Source organism: Manduca sexta, chromosome 10 (genome assembly GCF_014839805.1).
Source record: "Manduca sexta isolate Smith_Timp_Sample1 chromosome 10, JHU_Msex_v1.0, whole genome shotgun sequence".
Lineage (NCBI taxonomy): Eukaryota > Metazoa > Arthropoda > Insecta > Lepidoptera > Sphingidae > Manduca > Manduca sexta.
In genome coordinates, this window is record NC_051124.1 from 1,990,911 (window position 1) to 2,012,191 (window position 21,281).

General features: G+C 36.3%; 2 protein-coding genes across 2 annotated transcripts; both read right to left on the reverse strand.

Annotated features, from left to right (window-relative positions):
* Positions 1 to 1,363: 1,363 nt before the first annotated feature.
* LOC119188969 lies at positions 1,364 to 7,966 on the reverse strand. The gene is made up of 3 exons (XM_037437323.1): positions 7,672 to 7,966; positions 4,031 to 4,212; positions 1,364 to 1,964 (listed from the first exon to the last, which is right to left on the reverse strand). Exons 2-3 carry the CDS (start codon positions 4,210 to 4,212, stop codon positions 1,388 to 1,390), a joined length of 759 nt encoding a protein of 252 aa, XP_037293220.1. The 5' UTR covers positions 7,672 to 7,966; the 3' UTR covers positions 1,364 to 1,387.
* Positions 7,967 to 9,219: 1,253 nt separating this feature from the next.
* Positions 9,220 to 10,444, reverse strand: LOC115454631 (the record flags this gene model as incomplete). Its single annotated transcript, XM_030183352.2, is given in 1 exon segment — positions 9,220 to 10,444. A coding segment is annotated over 1 exon segment (1,079 nt), but the record flags the coding sequence as incomplete, so codon positions are not given.
* Positions 10,445 to 21,281: the final 10,837 nt, after the last annotated feature.

Below are 21,281 nucleotides of genomic sequence, written 5' to 3' on the forward strand. Positions count from 1 at the left end.
CAGGAAGGCAAGTAAGTTGTCTTGTGGTGTTCTCTACCGATTGTGTATTTATTTTTTACTTACAGTGGCGTAGCGGGGATTAATATAGACATGTGCGAAGTCGCATCAGCGAGGCCCCTTTTCTTTCGTTCTCAAGATTTACCCAATAAATTTAACTTACCAAACATGTTTTGACTTGACATACCTATTTAAAAAGCATATAGATTTGAAAAATCACACTTACCAGAGGCCCCGTGTGACCCTTTTTAAGTGCGTGGCCGTGGGCAAGGACCCACTTTGGCTACGTCTAGCTACGTCACTGCTTACTTGCTAATTATTATTGTACGGTTCCTATCATATACAAGGAGTGCTAAATATATTGCAGATTGTGTCACCTTCATGCAGTTAAGTTATAGCACATAATAATGTGGGAGGATTTAAAGCTGGTGTGTGAAACACATTCACAATGTGCGTGTGTGAAGTCTTTGTGAATAAACATACATCAATCGTCATGACAAAGCAATGCACGCATCAACAAACTCAAAAAATATAGCGTGATTGTGCGAGAATGCACGGCGACTAGCGAGGTTCTCAAATCGTGTGACAGTTTTTTTTCTCTATGCCTAAGCGACGGCGTGAAATAGTGATACTATTGGTGAATGTTTTTTAGTGCATCGTTTACCTCTCTTACACCTTTACGGTGGATACGTACGCAAAATCGGTTCGAAGTCTTTCTCTTTTTAACAACTACACATCTCTAAGATATCATTATTTGGATTAAATTTAAATTTCGAATAAAGATTTAAAATGAATACTTCAAATGATTAAGGTCAATTCCCAATATTTAGGTCAGATATAAACAGCTTCATTCGTAAAGTCCATATCAAAAGCAATAAAAACACACTTTCTAAGCACTTTAATATTAAAGTACCATTCAGATGTTCTCAGTAGCGTCGAATGCTTTCGATTCAATTTTCTGATAATCATTAGAAAGTACAAATATTTATAGACGTTATATTTTGCTAGTTAACGAAAATATTAGTTTTCGTATTGGGATTCTGAGTGCGTGAGACATAGAAAAGTTTTAGATTTTTTTTGAATTTAATATTAATATTTTCTGATGTAGGAAACGAGTGTACCTTCTGGGGTGTTGTTTTTTACCTAATTCAAAGATTAAGCAGAAAATTGATTTACAAGATTTTTTCCGTTGTGATTCGTGAAGCGAATTATTCTATTTCTTCCCTTATAAGTAGGCGTATTTTATTTGATACAGCATTCAATTACAAAATATATTATCATTAGCAAGTAAGAACAATATAACATTTTTGCAAAACAAACACATTACACGTTTGAAACATACAAAATGAAACTATTTACAATTATATACAAAATATACACCTTAATTTATTTATAAATAATCCAACTCGTTATTTACAATGTCTCGATCATTCTTACCTTGTAAATCATAGTATCCCTTTGACAAATAGTGAAGTAAAACCGAGGGCATATCGTCGTATCCCTCAGGCTTGTACTTAAGTCCACTCTTACCAGCCCCTATGGATACGTCAGAGCAGGCCCCGAACTGCTCCTGATTCCCGCACCCCAACCCCCCAGTACCATTGGGACAGATACCCCAATTATTCCCGGCTGTATACCTCCACTGCAGAACACAGTGGTCGCACACCAGACCTGATGGTAACCGATAGTTGACGTCGTATTTCACACTGCCCCGTGTAGGATAGTATTTCGTGCCCCCTTCTTCTAATTCTAGGGGGTATTCGTCAAAGCACTCTTGATCGTTCCTGTGGGGATCGGGGCACAGTTTGAACTCCCAGAATCCTTTGTGGGAGGTGGTGAGGTGGACTGTGACGGTAAAGACGGATGAAGGAAGGTAATGCGCGACTATGATGCCTTCTCCGTAGGTGCCGCCGAGTTCGTGGGCGCGCGGAGGCTTGGCATCGTACCTGTCGCCACAAATGCCGCATCTGAAATATAAAATACATTGTAGTCTATCATTCTCTGGCATGTGTTCGAAAAATAACGAATAATCTTGGCCCGCGACATATTAACTTTTACTGGAATTCTTTTATATGTAAATAATTTAACTGATGGAGCAGTGATGTGTAAAAGCCGGCAATCATCTTGAGCATACTACCGCGTACTGGGAGATTTTATTGTACGTAAATGTGTCTTACTTCACCTACTACGAGAGAGTTTACTCAAGATGTTTGTCGACTGTAATGAGGATTGTCATTCATCCCGATATATCGGGATTTTTACAATTATTTAACTTTCCGTCTCGCCGATTAAAAACTACGGAATGTAAAATGAATTATTTCAATAAAAACACAATATTCAATGATGTTATCAAAACAAGCAATACGATAATTGTTTAATTATACTATAAAAAATGGATTTTCCATAGACGATGAACGCTATCCGGCACTGGCACTGCGGTTCACCAAAAGACTAATGTATCTTGATTTGTTATTACGTTTCATGGTGTCAGATTGCCAGCAGGTCTAAGCGTTCTCTATTTCATTTAAGGTTTGCAACCAACGAATGCTCTGACATCCTGGTTCATGTAGAGTGATCTCATACAATCCAATCACTGACGTTTATTCGTTTTAATCGATATAATATGTACTAGGTAGAATAAACGTCAATTTTCGTTTTGATAAGCAAAATAAACAAGATATTGCTATCTATTCAAATAATTAACTTACGTTATTGTTTTGAACATACGATTTTACGGATATTTCTAGATACATAAATAATTATTGACTAGTTTTTGCTTGCGGCTTTGACTAAGTGAAATGTTTTTTTAAAAAATATATAATATTATTCTTGAACAATATTTGATTCGCGAAAAACTTTTCTCTACAAACAAACTCTACCCCATTTCCGACTAGATATGAATTTAATCGTGTTCAGTTCATTTCAAGATAGTTGTGGGTCAAAGTATGCAAACAAAGAACGTGCCACTGACCTCTCTATCTGGGAATATTTTTTCGGATTACAAAGCTGCATGAATATTATTTCGTACGTGACTATTTCTGTAGACAAGAGGTACCGAGAACTACTTTAGATGGTTATCGGTGATCATAGAAAGCCGACGTACAGCGAAAGGTTACATATTTTGACAGACATTTCGACCTCCTCCGTAGATAGAGAATTTCATTGTATACAATACAATCCAAAACACTTACAAAGCAACAAAAAATATAGTAGATCTTTCAACAAAGAATACAAGTTCTTATTAATGTCTACATTAATTCCTGTTACAATCATTTGAGAACCATCAACATCAGATCGCTGGGTCCAGTTTTAATTGATTAATAAGAAATAATCAGGTCAAAACCTGGTCGGCTTTGCATTTATTGTTACGGTCATTCTAACCTTAGACATTGGGGTAGTGTGGGAGACTTTGGAATTATCGATAATGGTTGATCAAGAATGTTTTTGTGCGTTAAATATTGCCATTATAATATTTGAATTACTACGGCATTATGAAAAGGCAAAGATTCTAGAAACTATTCTAGGCATTCGTTATTTAGCAGAAAGTAAAATTCACGAAGTTAAAGGCAAGACGCAATATTTGCAATTTTGATCGCTGTGGAAATACGGAAACAGACTGGCCAAATGTTTGTTTATTAACCTATTAATCCTCATGATCGCTTTATGCCTCCGGATATCAGAGACTGAGGTTTGTTGGCTATTCTAGGCCCTGTCAGTGTGATACTCAATAACATACTTAAATAATATTATATGAGCCCTTTATTATACACTGTCCTATTGTTGGGCATAGACCTTCTCTACAATTGAGAGGTATTTCGCGTGGTAGCCACGCTGGCCTAGTGCAGATAGACAGACTTCATATACACTCGAAATTGTTATAGAAAACTTTCTCACGTATGCAGGTTTGTTAAGGATGTTTTCCTTCACCATTAAAGCTAGCTATAATGCGTACCCTAGGGTTTTTAACCAACGGACATTCGTCTAAGAAGTCTGTTCCACTTCCTAGGCTGTTTTACCACTGTGTGATACTTACTTGCCCTTATTGTAACTCCATTGGTGCCACATGCCTCCGCAATTGACGCCATCGTCATCGTAGTCTGGCTTGGTGGGGAACCCTGCTCGCCAGGCGGAGGCCCTGGACGTTGGCTGAATCACTCGCCCATGACCTGCCACCAGCACCAGCATGGAAGCAATGGTTAGGAATAAACGCCACATCTGAAAATTTGGAGTTACTAGTGAAGTCACATGGTGTATATAATTGAGTTATAGGAGTCTTAGAGACGGGGGTAGGTAGTTAGTCTAGTGTGTCGTTTCTAATCAAAACAACATTATTCGAAGTGGAACACGACACGTCAAGTAGCAAACCCATTTTTTTTGTGGGAGTTTAGTTTTTCATTCTCTTTCTTCTTTCTATACTATTATGTAAAGCTAAATAGTTTGTTTGTTTGAACGCGCTAATTTCAGAAACTACCGGACGGATTTTGATGAAATTTGATATGGAGATAGTTTGAGACCACGGAAAGGGCTATTATCCCGAAAAACTCTTTCACGCGTGCAAAGCTGCGAGCAAAAGCTAGTTTTGTATAATTGTTATACATGTCTAACTAACGACCGTCATACACAATATGGTTAGAAAACATTATAAGCTATGGTTGGTTCCTATCCCTTTATTTATTTTATTGCTAATTCACGTGGTGTACATCCACCTAGACAGACCGCTAAAATCTAGCAACCAGCGACGGATGTAACATATCTTATTAAAAATAACACTCGGACTACACTGTACTTATACAAAAACAGTTTTAGTTTAGTATCTACTACAAAAAACGTCTATTGAAATTTTCACTGCATTATAAGACTCAAATAGCATTGACGTCCGCTTGGTATCCGTCTTGTCTAGTCGTAGGTTTAGATTTCACGCTTGGAAGAATACTAATAGGTCATCCCGGTTATTGCTAAATGCTGGCAATCAAGAGGTAGGCAGGAAGAGTGTTTATTCCGGTTGTGGTCCAATTACTAAGCAATGTATCAAGAAGATATCTAGCTACTTCATTTTTTTTGTTTTACTAGCACGGCGTAGTGTCCCGACTGCACTTGGTGGGGGAGTGGTGTTCAATAGAATGTCGACTGAGGAAAGATTACCCCTGGGCAGTTGACACAATTATGCCGGCCTGTTGGAACCGGATATACACAGACTGATCCCGAAACGCGACACACTTGAGCTACGATGGCGAGTTTTAAACTTTGTACGATAATCGCTGTCCGGGCGGATGTAAAATATATCCTACTAGCGATTAATACCGGATTGGACAGCTACTACTATGTACACGAATTAAACCGTACACAAAAAACAGATTGGGCTATGGTTTTAAGTTCTTAAGCACAAAATGATAAGTCGTGACTTATATTACAAATTCAAAGAATATTAAATATCACATATGACTTACATTACAGGAGGAGGACGAGTCAATTATGTTACAATATTTGAGTATATATAAATATACCCATTATCAATTTTGGATATTAGTTTTTAGTTATTTGAATTGGAGATAATAATCATGGCACTAAAGGCCTCTTTACTTGATTTAATTTGGGTGCGCACATCAGTGATAACACGCTATTTAAAAAATACAGTAATGTTAATTCAGATCGTTTTTGAAACATTTTGGTCCGCCTTTACGCAAAGAGTATCAAGGCGGACTTAATACCGAAGGCTTTCTCTACCAGTCAACCTTTAGGTGGTGCAGAGACTAAAAAAAGTAGGTAGGTAGGTAATTATGATATATTAAAGAATACTCAGCCATAACTCGTGCTATGTAAATGCATGGAACGAATACTCATTGTCGTTTGCGCGGGGAAGGTTTTCAAATACCCTACTTAATAGTAGTATTTGTGAATGTGTTCTTTATTCTAACTTTTATTAAATAAGTTGTATTTTAACCCAGTAATTGCTACGCAACGATATACATGGAAATAAGCAAGAAATAAATATATATAAAATTATATACCGCCGCAGGCCCTTCGCGCTCTGACAAAACATTTAACAAAACTAGTTATCAGTGACAATGAGCTTAATCTTAACACAAATCTCAAAATCCATTTAACGTTTACTTATCTAGTATCATCACTGTCATTACCTAGTCCTAGTTTATAAATAAATAAGGACATATGATTTTAAATTTGACTCAAAGCGATGTATTAAAATGAGATACAGGTGGACCAAGATGTCGGCTATCTGTCCCCCCTTGGTCCAATACAACTACCTACTACAATATGTGCATGTGTTAATTTATTTGGATTATACAGTATATACACAGTCGCGCTTTTCATCACCGAAGGGGTAGGCAGGGCCAAAACTGGTGTACCTTATCGCCATGCGTATCCCGTCCCGGGCTGTGATAAGGGTCTATGTACACAAATTCCTGGTTCTGTGCCGATACTAAAGAGAAAAATTAAATATCTGTTTGGATTACCTACTTGAAATTTTTGCTTTGCTACACTTGAGATCAAAATTTGAGATTTTGTGCCCTTTGAAAGCTGGCTATATAACATTACGGAGACCGAGAGAATACTTCCGATAACACCTGAAAAGGGAAAACGGCGTGGTACTATGTACCCGCGATTTTTAGCCATTATTATGAGGTGTTTAAGGTTTATGAGCAGAGATATCTTTTTTATACCTATATGAGCATGGCGATGTGATCTTACTGCACCTGATGGTAAGTGGAGTGGAGTCCAATAGAATGTCGACTGACGAGAGACGATTACCCCTGGACAGTCGACACAATTATGCCGGCCTGACGACCAGATATACACAGGCTGATCCCGGAACGCGACACATTAACGTCAGCCACTATGGCGGGTTTTAACACCATGTGTATGGTGGTCGCTATCCGAGCGGGTAAAAAATATATCCTACCGCCAGCAAAATTTACTTTCCCATAATTTATTAGTAATGTTTGTTAGCCAACTAAATCTATATTTGGGGCTAAATGGCACGTATACAAAACTATATTTTTTGGCACGGAAGTATCCATCGACAATTTTTTCTTTCCAGTCGGATTGATTTTGTAGTCTTTGATACCTACAAAAAATTTGCGTGTAAATTAATGTAGTGTGAATTCACACATTGAGATGAGAATGAATATCGTTAATAAAAATATCTCACTTGAAGGAATCGATGCATAAAAGGGAAGTTGGAGCGGAATACCTTGAATGCAACGTCTCTATGTGTGTTTTAATAACATAATTATTAGATAATCTAAAATAAATTAAAAGTAATTCAAAGAACTATCTAATAACTACAATCACAATGATTGTAGTTATTAGATAGTTCTTTGAATTCAGCAATTTCGATTAAGAAAAGACAAAAGATATCCTTAGTGTTCCGATCTCTATCTACCTTTTAAAATTCTTAAGAGAGAGAATTCAGTAATACCTACCTAATTATGAATTATACTCTATAAATAATATATTTCTAAGTACCAATAAGTTGTTTTTTATAACTTTTTTTTTACATAGCAGATGATAATGTTGGGTATCTCACTGTTTCATTATCGCTACGAACTCTGAAGGAAGTTAATGTGCTAAAACAGTTGTCGGACAAAAATGCTCTATAATTGCATTATATAATAAAAATAAAAGCGTAATAAGTTAGCAAGAAAAAGTACTTACTGTAAAGAATAAATTTTAAACTATCAATTAACTGTGAAGTCCGTGAACAATTTCATTTGAATTCTCTATTCGATACACAATTTATTACGAAAACTCATCACTCAACAATCGAAATCACATTCGAAGAAAAAAAACAAATTAATTTAAAATTCGAACCACTAAAAAAGTTTATTTAACAATAGTCAGGGCTGTATATTTTATTTCCCACGACTAAATTAATTCAAAAAATAAAAAGGTATTTGCGATCACTGTCCACGCGCCCTGGACGCCACAATCGTACTGGACAATTATGTTGAATTTTTTACGCTCTTTCGAACTTATTAATTCGATTTGCTTTTTACCACTTTTTACTTTCACCTAAAACCACTTCGATCACCGTAACGTAATGCCTCACGTAGTCATCCTTAATTATTATAAAAAGTCGGAACAAGTAGACCGGAATTGTATTGTGTTCTTCGATTACTCTTAGTGGGCCAAGATTGGGGTTTAAAGCTTATAATCAAAACAATAAATAATTGAAAGATTTTCCAGTTGATTAGCCGTCAGTTAGAATAAAAAATTTAGGCATGTTAAGTGTATGAAATTAGCGGTAAATATATTTAATGTTATTTATATTCCTTGGTTAATATTTTACGCAAAAATAAATTAAAAAAATCGCGTTCTTTCTAGTGACTACTTTGATCAAATATAAATTAAGATTAATTAGTTATTAGAAGATATTTTTTTTGTTAAAGATCTCTTGCAAAAAAAGCAATGGCGTCTTACCCTGTTCAATAGTGGCACTGCAAACCTAACGGCAAAATTCAATTATTTATAGGTATTTGTTTAGAATACCGCCAGTTCAAAGTAACCCAAATCCAAATGCTTTTATTTCGAGAAAATTGCGAGGAGTCACCGTTTGATTCATCATTGGGTAACAATTTACCATTGTGTTCTGGTTTAGTTCAAGAAACAGGATGCCTACCAAAATACATTATGGTTTTAAACTTATTTCTTGGCAGTGGTGAATGGTCAAATTTTCCGAAAGGGAGCCCGACACAAAATATAGATATTAACATGCTTGGATGCAGTATGCCAATCATTCTAATGCTAATAAGATTCTACATAAAGGGAAGCCGACAGGAATCAAGTTATATGGACCCTTCGACACTATTTCTTGATCTAGCTTCGTAACTGATAAATAGACTATTAGCTATAAACGACTAGATGTGGAAGAGAGATCGTTCAACACTTACAGTATTTGTATTTTTCTCTTACTTGTTTGGGAGTAGCTTTTTTTTTTTTTTTTTTTTATTCTTTTTTTTTTAAGGACTTTGAGTCGCTTAGCGCCTATGTCAGTCCTATTGTTCAAAATTGTATTACTACCGATCCAACTGTTGTTGAAATAATTATTCTAAAATATTAGTAATCCTGGAATATAAGCATTTGGCAGCATTACACATTGGATCAGCCAGTATACATTGGAGTACTCCTGTGTCTAGAGGATTTATTAGGAATTCATCTGCCATATATGCTCTCATATGCTCAGTTCGAACGCACTCAGTAAGAAGGTGATAAACATCTTCTGGGACTCCACAAGTTGAACAGTTGGGCGAGTCCGTGTGTCTCATTAGGTGTTTGAATTTATTAAGAGGCATGTGTCCAGACCTAAGTCTGTGTGCTATTACTACATATTCTCTCTTCATACTACTGATTGCGCACAGAGGTGTTCGAGGAGGTTCTGGTTGCAATATTTTATACCAAATTCCTTTGTGACAAAACTTATTATCATTGTATATTTTCCATTTCTCAAATATTTTGTATTTATATTTATTTAGAATTTCCGTGTTTTCTGGCCATATGTACGTTTGGGAGCCATTAAGTAATGAATCTTTTGCTAGACTATCAGCAACTTCATTTCCTCGAATGCCAATGTGCGATGGAATCCACTGCAACCTCAGGTCAATACCATTTTTCTGTAAAGATAATATTTTTTTTAATATGGCATATGCTATCGAAGCTCCTCTCACCAAAGAGGTGCATCGAGCGATATGCTGTAATGCACTTCGACTATCTGTTAGTATGACGACGTCCTTATTATCTGAAGTAGTAGCATATGATATTGCTTCTGAGATCGCAAAAAGTTCCACCGACATTATATTATTACAAGGAGATACAATTTTAAATAACTCTTTCACGTTACGACTAGGATCGTAAAAAGCCGCACCAGCACGATTACCCGTTTTAGAACCATCGGTAAATATTTTATGGAAATTTTGATAATCTGTATTAAGCATTTTAATAACGTTAAATTTTAGTGTTCCACTATTGCATTTATTTTTAGATACCTTTATACCATCTATGTCCGTTTTAATGAAATCTGTCTTAACATTAGTCATCCACGTATTTAATTTAAACATATTGAGAGGTTCACTTTTATTAAATTTTTCTGTTTTTATTTCTTCTAAAATGGATACGAGCAAAGGTTTCTTTTTTTTTCTCCAATACCTCGCTGCACAGTCTGAAGAAATTTTTTGTAAAATAGAAATGGTTATATTATTAGCAAATGATTGGGCCTTTAACAAATATTTTGTAGCAAGATACTGACGCCGAAGATGGAGAGGGTGTATACACAGTTCGTATTCCATAACGTGTATAGGTGTGGTTCTAATGAAACCACCTATAGTGCGTAGTGCCACATTTTGTATTTTTACTAATTTTTCTAGATGGGTATTTGCTGCTGTGTCATAAATAAAGCTACCAAAATCTAGTCTGCTCCGTACCAAGGCTATGTATAGTCGTCTAAGATGTTTAGGGTGCAGTCCCCAAGATGTACCTGCTAGTACTTTAAGGATGTTCACTATTTTCGTTGTCTTTATCTTGGTTTCTTCAATATGTTTACTCCATAGTAAAGATTTATCTAGCCACATGCCTAGATATTTAATATTTTCTACTGCTTTTATTTGTATACTATTAATTGTTAAACTAAATTGACTACGTGTTTTTCCTCTACCAAACAGACAACACTGTGTTTTACTTGGAGATACTTCTAAACCCAGTTGTTCTAAACTATATACCACTAAATTCAAACAATTTTGAATACATGCTACACTAGTATCTACTTTAAAGTTTTGTGTATAGAAAGTGAAGTCATCCGCATATTGCAATGTATTAACATTTTGAAACCCCAATCCTATCTTATAAGTAGCTAAATTAAATAAAAGAGGTGAGAGAGGATCTCCCTGAGCTAAACCTCTCCCAGTCCACCTAGATATTTCTTGATTATCTATACCATCCTTAATAAATAAACGTCTACGAATTAAGAAAGACCATAAATATTTGCAAATTTGTGTGCCTATATTTAAATTATCTAATGTTGTCACTAATTTTTCTATTAATACATTATTGTAGGCATTATGAATATCCAAAAAGACTACTAAAGTAGAAATATTCCTTGAGAAGCCTAGTTGGATGTAAGATGTCAAACGTACTAAACAGTCTACACACGATTGACCTTTCCTAAAACCACTCGTGGTAGGGGCAAAAATTTTGTTGGTTTCTACAAACCATTCTATACGGTTACACAACATAAGATGAAAGATTTTACATATGCAGCTTATTAAGGAAATGGGTCGGAATTCAGTATTATTGCTTGGCTTTGGTATAGGGACTACTTCAATGTTACGCCACTGTTCTGGTACTAAAGAGTGTTTAAAAATCATGTTAAAAATTTTTAGTAAATATAATTTTGACTCGAATGGTAAATAGTATATCATTGAGTAACTAATTTGATCATCTCCAGGTGTTGTGTCTTTATTCTTAAGGCAATTAATTAATTCTTGAATAGAAAATTCGTTTTCTAAGTCGATATTTTTAGACCTAAGTAACGGTTCTGGCGGTTGAGTGGTATCTGGCGCAAGATTGCGTAAGAGTTCCTCTTTCTTTTTTTTGGGAGCCACGCTATATTCCGATTTCACGCCTTTTAACCAGCGCATACGCCGCCAAACTTCTGATGTGTTTACCGTTTCATCGATGCTACTGCAAAATAATTGCCAACTTTTTATTTTTGCCCGCCTATGAACCCGCTGAGCGTTTGCTATTTTTTCTTGTAATATTGTGAAATTATCTGGTGTAGGATTCCGCCTAAAATTTTTAAGCGCTAGGCGACGTTCAGCAATTGCGACGGATAACGTTGGAGTCCAATATGGTTTGGGTCGAAAATTATTTGTGAGAGAATTGCAATTTTTAATCATTGGTATGCTTATATTAGCCGCACGATTAATTTCATTTGTAAATGAATTATAATTATATTGGATATTATTCGCGTCAATTATGATTGTATTGTCAAATTTATTTTTTAATGTTTCTTGATATAGATGCCAATTAGCTAATTTATAATTTCTACGAAGTATCTTTCTTGCACTGTTCATATATACCATAGAATATTTTATAATAAGGTGGTCACTACCCAAACATTCCCTTGTAACTTTCCAATTCCAATAAACAGTCAGATCGGAAGTAACAAAAGTAATGTCTGGTGTAGATGCCTGTAAAAGGCCATTAACTAATTTAATTCTGGTGCTGTCTCCATTATTAAGTGACATAAAATTGAATTCTAAAGATGCATCAAGAATTTGCAATCCTCTTTGATTCGTTTTGCATGACCAGTTTGTGTGATGGGCATTAAAATCGCCGGCTACTATAGATTTTACGGTAAATTTAGAAAATATACACTCCCAGTCGTATCGTGTAGTTCTAACTGATGGAGGACAATAGACAGATACAACATATTCCAAATTTTTACAATTACCTATCTTAATACATATAATTTCGATTCCTGGATTGTTTATATTTATAGGGTATAAGTGAGCCTTGATCGACCGATGTGCGACTATAGCAACTCCCCCATATGAATCGAATCTATCCTTCCTAAAAATATTGTAGTTCTTAAGTCTGACCTCAGTATCTGAATTTAGCCATGTTTCATTTATTATACCGATACTTATTTTCTCCTGATACAAATACAACTCAAATTCGTACTTTTTTGGCATCAAGCTCTGTGAATTCCATTGAGCAATATTTAAAACTTGCTCACAAGAAATCTCAGCGCTCGATGCTCCTGTAATGTTTAAATGGTAATTATTGCTATCCATTAACAAAAACGTGCATAAATTTGTTTAAAATGTCTCCATGGCTTACGAACTCAACGAGATATGATATTATTTCTTCAAAAATTATTTTTAATACTTGATGCACTTTTTCTTCCAAACTTTGATCTGACATTATAATTTCTTTGGATTTCCGTAATATGCTGCAAAGCGTGTTTTTTCTCTTTTTATTACTTTCATCCACTTGGATTTTTCTACTATGTTCTGGTTGATTTTTATGAACATCTTCGTCTCGAACCTGATTATTAATGTTCTTCTTTTTCTTCTTTTTACGTTTACTTTTTTCTGGTTGTTCTGTTGGTAGCAAATGATTACTTTCCTCCTCTTTAGATTCGTCATCGCTAACTTCATCAAATTCTATATCTTCTCGGTTTTTTGAATCTTCTATTTGGCTACTTCTTATATTTGTTTGATTATAAGTTATCTGCGATTTTATAGTTTCGTTGCGTATATCAAATTTGTCATATTGTTTTTTTGTAATATTTATTATGTTTTGACCTTGATATTTCTCTTCTATATATTTAAATAGGGCTACTTTATATGTGCAATTATTTCGACACATAATCGAGCGGATTTCTTTCTCTTTAAGGAAAATAGGACATTTCTTATTGAAGGTAATATGGTCACCCCTGCAGTTTATGCATCGATAATTAGTTGTCTCACAGTTCTCATGTTCTCCACCACATTTAGGACAATATCTTCTCTTGGTTGGACAAACTCGAGCTAAATGGCCGTATTTCCAACATTTTGAGCACTGAGTCACCGGGAACGTATAAGGTTCCACTTTAAATCTGCAATCGTAGCCATAAACGTATTGTGGTATTTTAGGGCCCTTAAAACTGAAACGCACAGATTCACTGTCAACCCATTCACCTGTTTCTGACATTCGTTTTAATCTCTTCGCCGATAAAATTGGTTGATCACATTTAAATGAATTAAGTAGCTCATCCTCCTTTACTTCTAATTCCAAATATTTCACTACTCCATATGATGTCCCTACTTCACTTGTTGAGTGACAACGAAAACCTTGTTCCATAATTTTTTTATTTTTGACTAGTATTTCTGCATCTTGTTTTTTTTCAAACGTAATTAACACTCTGTAGGGATTTTTATATTTAATTCGAGTTATATTTTGTATATTTTCTGATTTCAGCATTTTTGCTAACCCTATTTGTTTTGGTATTAATTGATGAGATGTTAAGCATACTTCATATTGTTCATTCTCATTCATATTAATGTTGGTCTTCTTAATATTATTCGGTCTTGTCTTTCTTTGTACCAACGTAAACCCATTAGAATCATATTCGCCACTATTAGTACGAAACCGTTTCGTAGGTCGTTGAGTACTGCCAAGTATCCCCGAGTTCGGTGTCTCCGGTCTATCAATCAATTCATCACCTCTTAAAAATAGTTGGTCACACTCTTCATGTATATCTTCCTCACTCATAGCGCCGCTTCCAATAGACGAAGGTCCGTGATGGACCTCGTCCATAGTTAAATATCGAACGAACTACTTATATCGACTTAATTGACGCGCCACCGATAATTAAATGAGTACAATACGTGCGTCCGCCATGCAGCGCCACGCGCGACTGGGAGTAGCTTCTGTCGTCATGTTAACGGCCATAATTTAAATCAAGTTTTACCATTAAAACATTTATAGATCTCAACTCTATTACGTACAAGTTTTGTTTTGTTACTATATGTCCGAAATTAAGAAAGACTTTCGGATCTCGGACATCTCTAAATTCTTGTTTGCCGATTTTATCGGAGACATCCTAACTTACACAGACGGCAAATTGAAGTAGAATAAATGAATGATGATGTAAGAAATTATCACCCATCGATTCCTAAGAAATAGAGACGCGACTGTAGCTCTTATACGTCACTGAGCAAATATAAGAACATCTATTAAAAGATAAAGGGGAATCAGGTCTAAATTTTATTTCTCATCTACTTACATATGTTATACAACGAATTAAAACTAGAACCTTACTTATTGTTGACAGTTCAAGAACATTGCCACTAGACTAATGCAGAAAAAATAATTATGATAGATGTCTTGGCTAAGCCCGTATCATAAATAAACAAACAATGCCACGCATGGCGCAACGAACACAACTAAAGGTTCAATGATAACCCACATTTCTGATGCAAAAATTGCAAACAATATTGCTTGTAATGCTAAAACAATAATAAATATATAAGATAGACAGGCCGTTGTCATAATTTTTTAATGGCAGACATTTGTGGTGAAGGAAAACATGTGGAAACCTGCATACTTGTGAAGTTCTCTATAGGAATTTTGAGGGTGTGTGAAGTCTATCGATCCGTGCCAGCGTGATGGACAAAAGCCTAATCCTTCTTAATAGTAGGAGGTTCCGTGGCCAGCAGTGGGACAGTATATAATACAGGGTTCATAATATTACTTATAATAAAGTACTACATGTGGTAGACTACGATATAGACATATAACGTAAATTGACCGGCTCTAAATATTTACATTTATATATTTTTCAAATAAAACCTCAAACGGGATACCTTTACTATTTTCACCTGGGGCCGTAGCCAAGTAGCTTTCTACAAGTGTTAATGCTAACTTTTTGTATGATAATGACATCTGCGAGCGGAATACTTATATAGGATGTTCATTCGCATACATTTGGTATTCTATTTTTTTAATTTTTTACCTGATTACGTTTGTTAGCCTGATAAGGTTTGGTTTATACAAAACACAATGGACTTATGGGCTAGCGCACCATGCTTAGGGTAATCCACTAACGGGTTGCGATCTCAGCTCAAGGCGGTCACTGGTCACGGAGAGAATGACACATCAATGATTAGGGATAGTTTTCTTTTAGCTTTAACGATTGTAACACATCTTGGTCACAGACCTTGTTACTTTATAGAGACTTATTTACTTACTAGCTGACCCGGCAGACGTTGTCCCGTCTTAAGTATGAATTTGCAGCGAGCATTCTGTCAATCGCTGACAGTTATTTCAAACAATTGACAGTTATATAAAATTAATATTTTCGTTAAGTTTTCTTAAATTTTCTAATTTAGCGCAATTTTATTAGAACCTTCTCCTGACAATAACAAACACAACAAAAAAAAAATAGTGCAATAAGTCCAGCCGTTCACGCGTGATGGCTTGACCAAGGGAAATAGGGATTCATTTTGATATATATATATATATATATATATATATATATATATATATATTATAGATTATTATAGAGAGAGAGGAATACACTCTCAACTTTCCTACAAGTCCCTGCAGTCGCTTAGCTGGGGAGTCAAGTATCCCATTCTCAAGTTTCCTACGGTGCTGACTGCGAGGTCCTCAAAAAAAAGCACTAGATCCAAGGGCCAACCACAATAACGGACTAAAATGGGGAGTGGTGCATTAAGCGATACGTTGGCGTGATCCACATTTCTGTGTATCAAGCATCCTTCCTATTCCCCTATATATCGGTCTCACTCACTTGTTATTGGTGATGTAAAACCGCGAGCGGTGCCGTTCGAATGGCGAGATCGTAGCTTATCCTTTAAGTAATTAAATGCTGCTCCAGGATAAAGAATACTTAGTAAATAAACTATTTAAAATATATGAGATCTGATCCTCGTAGAACAAACAATAAATGATTAAATATTTATGGAAATAGTGGAGATATTCAAACTACTTACAGCATTCATAAATGCATCGCAAATAAAGTTACCAAGGTTGCACTCGGCGCATCTGCATTGAGCCAACATGTGCACCAACGAAGTGCCTATTTCAACCCGTGCTTGCTCTTCGATGATGGGTAGGTAAACTTTAATTCTTTCCAGAATATCAGGTGCTGGAAAATAATTGTATTGAGTTGGCATAGAATTTGTAGAATAATATACATACGAAAGCATATCAGAGTCTTTTACTTAGAATTTGGAAGATCAGAATTTAGGCCCGAACGGTGACAAGCTCGTCCCGGCTTAGAAATAATTTTAGGAAAGTGTGATTGCATTAGTTGGTTATATGTATCTACTATATCCCATAGAATATGATGAATAAGATAAAATTAGCATAAAACGCTGTTAAGGTTTTGCGCATAACTTGTTAACCATCTTTTTACCTTGTTCAATTTCGTTTCCTATGAAATGTGGATGTCCATCCCAACTAATGAGGTTCCCTTCATCGTCAAAGAATAGTTTGATTTCACCCAAGAATTGCGTGTGAGCGGCAGCTTGAACGATTAGTACCTGAAGCGAAAAACAGAGATTAATTATTATGCCTAATTTACGTGTTCCTTAATTTACACATAAATGGAATTTACTGATTGGCTCGGTGAAGTAGTTGTATTACGTTACGACTGGCCGAAGTCTCGGCTTCCATCCCCGGGTCGGGCAGTGATATTGGGATTTTCTACACAGTATCTAAAAGTTTAAAAACGACCTGAAATTTTGAATTTTTTCGAGTACTTTTGAGGCTGACCGTACGACGTACGTATACGTAATATATTTATTACTAGCTTTTGCTCGCGGCTCCGCCCGCGTTATAAAGTTTTTCGGGCTCAAGTTTACCGTTATAAAAGTCACGCTTATATTTTCCCGGGAGCCTATATTCTTCCCTGGGTCTCAAACTGTCTCCATACCCAATTTCATCTGAATACGTTGGGTAGTTTTTGAGTTTAACACGTTCAGGCAGCCAGATGCAGCGGGGGATTTTGTTTTATAATATATTATTATAGAACTTTTTAAAAGGAACAATCCCGTCATACTCATTCATCATTGTTGTATAACTTTGACCGTTTACGCAGCGAACGCAACGGAAGTTCTCATAACTAATAAATTTTCCCCGTTTTTGTAACATGTTTCATTACTGCTCTGCTCCTATTGGGTATAGCGTGATGATATATAGCCTATAGCACTCCACGAACAAAGGGCTATCCAACACAAAAAGATTTTTTCAGATTGACCCGGTAGTTCCTGAGATTAGCGCGTTCAAACAAACAAACAAACAAACTCTTCAGCTTTATATAATAGTATAGATTTCATGTATAACTTTGGTGTTTCTATACCGATTTCTATGATTATTTTTTATGGAATATTTAATAATGTTAACTTTTTTAATTAGGGATGACTGAGAGTGTTATAAACGTCAGATTCAAATATAATGAGAAAGCTTCGAACTGCTAAGCTATCGGGAGTTACACGTGTTATTGTGAGTCAACCATAAAAGATAGACACATGCTGTCGTGGGATATTTTTTACATAATTTTAAGGAGAACATTTCCGTCATACATGATTTCTGTGTAGCTTTAACCATTAAGGTTGCACACGCGACGGAAGCTTAAAAAATGGAGTAACTTCTCCCGTTTTCCCAACATTTCCCTTCACTGCTCTGCTCCTATTAATTGTAGCGTGATGAAAAATATACTATAACCAGCACAGGAGTATGACAAATAATTGTACCAAGTTTCGTTAAAATCCGTCGAGTAGTTTTGGTTTCTATAACGGTTATACAGACAGACAGACAGACAGACAGACAGACAGACAGACAGACAAAAATTTTACTAATTGCATTTTTGGCATCAGTATCGATCCCTAATCACCCCCTGATAGTTATTTTGGAAATATATTTCATGTACAGAATTGACCTCTCTACAGATTTATTATAAGTATAGATAAATTCAATCAATCAACTATATCTTTTTAGCGGCGATAGCCTAGTTGGCTGTGCAACGGACTGCCGAGACGAATGTCCGCAGGTTCAAATCCCAAAGGCACACACCTCTGACTTTTCTAAAAATCATGTGTGTATTCTTTGTGAATTTATCGTTCGCTTTAACGGTGAAGGAAAACATCGTGAGGAAACCTGCACATCTGAGAAGTTCTCTATAGGAATTTCGAAGGTGTGTGAAGTCTACCAATCCGCACTAGGCCAGCGTGGTGGACTAAGGCCTAATCCCTCTCAGTAGTAGAGGAGGCCCGTGCTCAGCAGTGGGCAAGTATATAATACAGGGCTGATATTATTATTATTATTATATAACTATATCTTTTTACTATACAGTTACTCGCTTGTGCGTAGTATAGTATTGAAATAACGGATAAGGATAATGGTGCGTATTACGTTTTGCAATATTATTAGTATTCCGTCCTGGTATGATTAGAAAACTCACACACCTTCCCGTTATTGTAATGAGTCAAATATGACTCAATTATGTAACTATTGTTTACTAATTGTAGGTACTTGGAATATTTGAATCAGACCGGATAGCAACCACCGAACACAAGGTGTTAAAACCCGCCATAGTGGCCCTCATGAGTGTGTTGCGTTCCGGGATCAGGCTGTGTATATCCGGTTTCAGCAGGCCGGCGTAATTGTGTCGTTTGCCGAGGGGTAATCTCTCGTCAGTCGACACTTTACTAGATCCCATTTCGGAAAACTAGACGGAATTTCCGTGCTTTCCGGCGGTTTGCCAAGCCTATTGTAATTAAATCTAACAGCGCATGTGATAGGACCGTTTCTTTTAATTTTATCTCTGGTGCCTTATAACTAGCTTATCTAGTTGTAGACATCCCTATCCTTGAGGTTAAAACGCCTCCTTAGTTCATTATTTTGTCTCCTTGCTATGGAGGGAAGTGGACAATTCATATTTCCAACGCCACCCTATCTTTCTATTCGATTCATTTCGTTGCGGGATAAAGACAAATTAGTTCCCTGAGACTCGCCGAACTTCACTGCTCGGTGTCATGAAATGCGTGTCGCTGCTGATCCTGGCTTGCAGGAGTTGTAGTGGTGGGTGTGAGGGCGGGAAAGTCTATAATAGTTCCCACTCTACTTACCATCAGGTGCAGTGTTTTCACTTTGCCATGCAAGTTAAAAAGGACAATTAAATTTCAATCAAATGATTAGTGTTTTATAGTGTCATCATGCAATGAAGAAATTCAGTCGAACACCTGTTAAACCCCTAAGTCTCAGAACAGTTTTTATTTATTTCCTGCTAAGCGGATTTTATAGAAATATTTATTGGTCAGACACTGCGGTTACCATAGGTATAAGTTATATTTATTGAAAGTGAATGTGCGAATTGCGATAAAGCATTACTCACGGGACGTGCGTGGAATTATTTATTTTCAGCATGTTATGGACTTCAATCGCGGAGGTTATTGCCTTTAGTACACGAGGCTAGTAACCCACGCACTGATAGGTGGCATTTATCATTATGTTGTGGAAGGTGGCAGAGGAATGAAGGGGGTAATCATAAAGGGAAATTTGGCCCGGATTTCGTCATTGTTTAGACAAATTTAATTATTTAACTATTATCTGGATTGATTAACTAGCAAGACGTTTAAGTCCCATTTAAATGGTTCTAAAATCTTTGATAGCTTCTTAGATCGTTCCCTACACTAGGTACTTAAGAAGTTGAAAGAGAACAATAATGCTGTCATGCTTCTCGCGCTCTTTGCTTCGCATCGTATGACTTCTGCTATTGAAGAGCTCTTCGTGGGGTTCTACAACTCTTCCAAGTTCAAACAAAGCAGCTGACAAATTCAAAAATTTAAATCGCCTATACACATTCATTTTAATTGTTTTTTTTTTATGCGAAGTAAAGTAAATCCTATTTATATTATTTTTGTGAAAAAAAAATTGTCTTACAAAAATTTATATTTATTGAAGTTTTGATTTTGTTCAGCTATTTATGTTGATGACTGTACCGCCCTAGTTAGCTCGTCAATATCGTACGTTTACATTATTTTTATAGAAGACGGACGCATGTCGGTTGTTAAGGATTAACCTCATTAAATCAATTAAAAAAGCATGTGTTGAGATTTGGCAACACTTCTTTTTTTTCGCAGGAAAAAACGCCTTAATGCTACCACCATTGAGTACCGACTAGAACGGCTATGTTGATTTCACCAGTTTTACGACCCAATATTTGCACTTGGAAGTATAGCATCATCCGAGTGAACATTGGACCGAGTCCCTAACACTATGTACCCTTTACTGACCTACCAACCAAAACTCGCGCTGGTCTTCTTCGGTGCATACGAGACGGCCCCGGGGTATCTTGTCGCCTGGATTGGGCCAGCGAGCAGCCTCCACTCCTCGCTCCGCGACTCCCTCTCATCCTCATTTAGTCGCCGCTAACGATAAACAGAGTACCGTGGCGAGATTCATTAAATGCCCTCGGACCACAGGGCGCGTGGCGCCGGTCCATCATCCATCCAGCACCTCTTATATCTTCTCTGGTTGCGGGCAGGATCGGTCTGCTCACGATCCCGCTCGGCACTCTACTGCAAGAATACGCATTCGCAGAAGCCACCGCTTGTCATGACCTCCGGCCGTCGACCATAGGAGACACAACGACCGGCAACGAGAGTCTCTTCCAACGACTGATTTAAGAGTTCTTCGTTGTAGATCCAGGGTTTGACAACCCTCGCACAAATATATGATTTGTATGAAAAAATTAAAAAGGG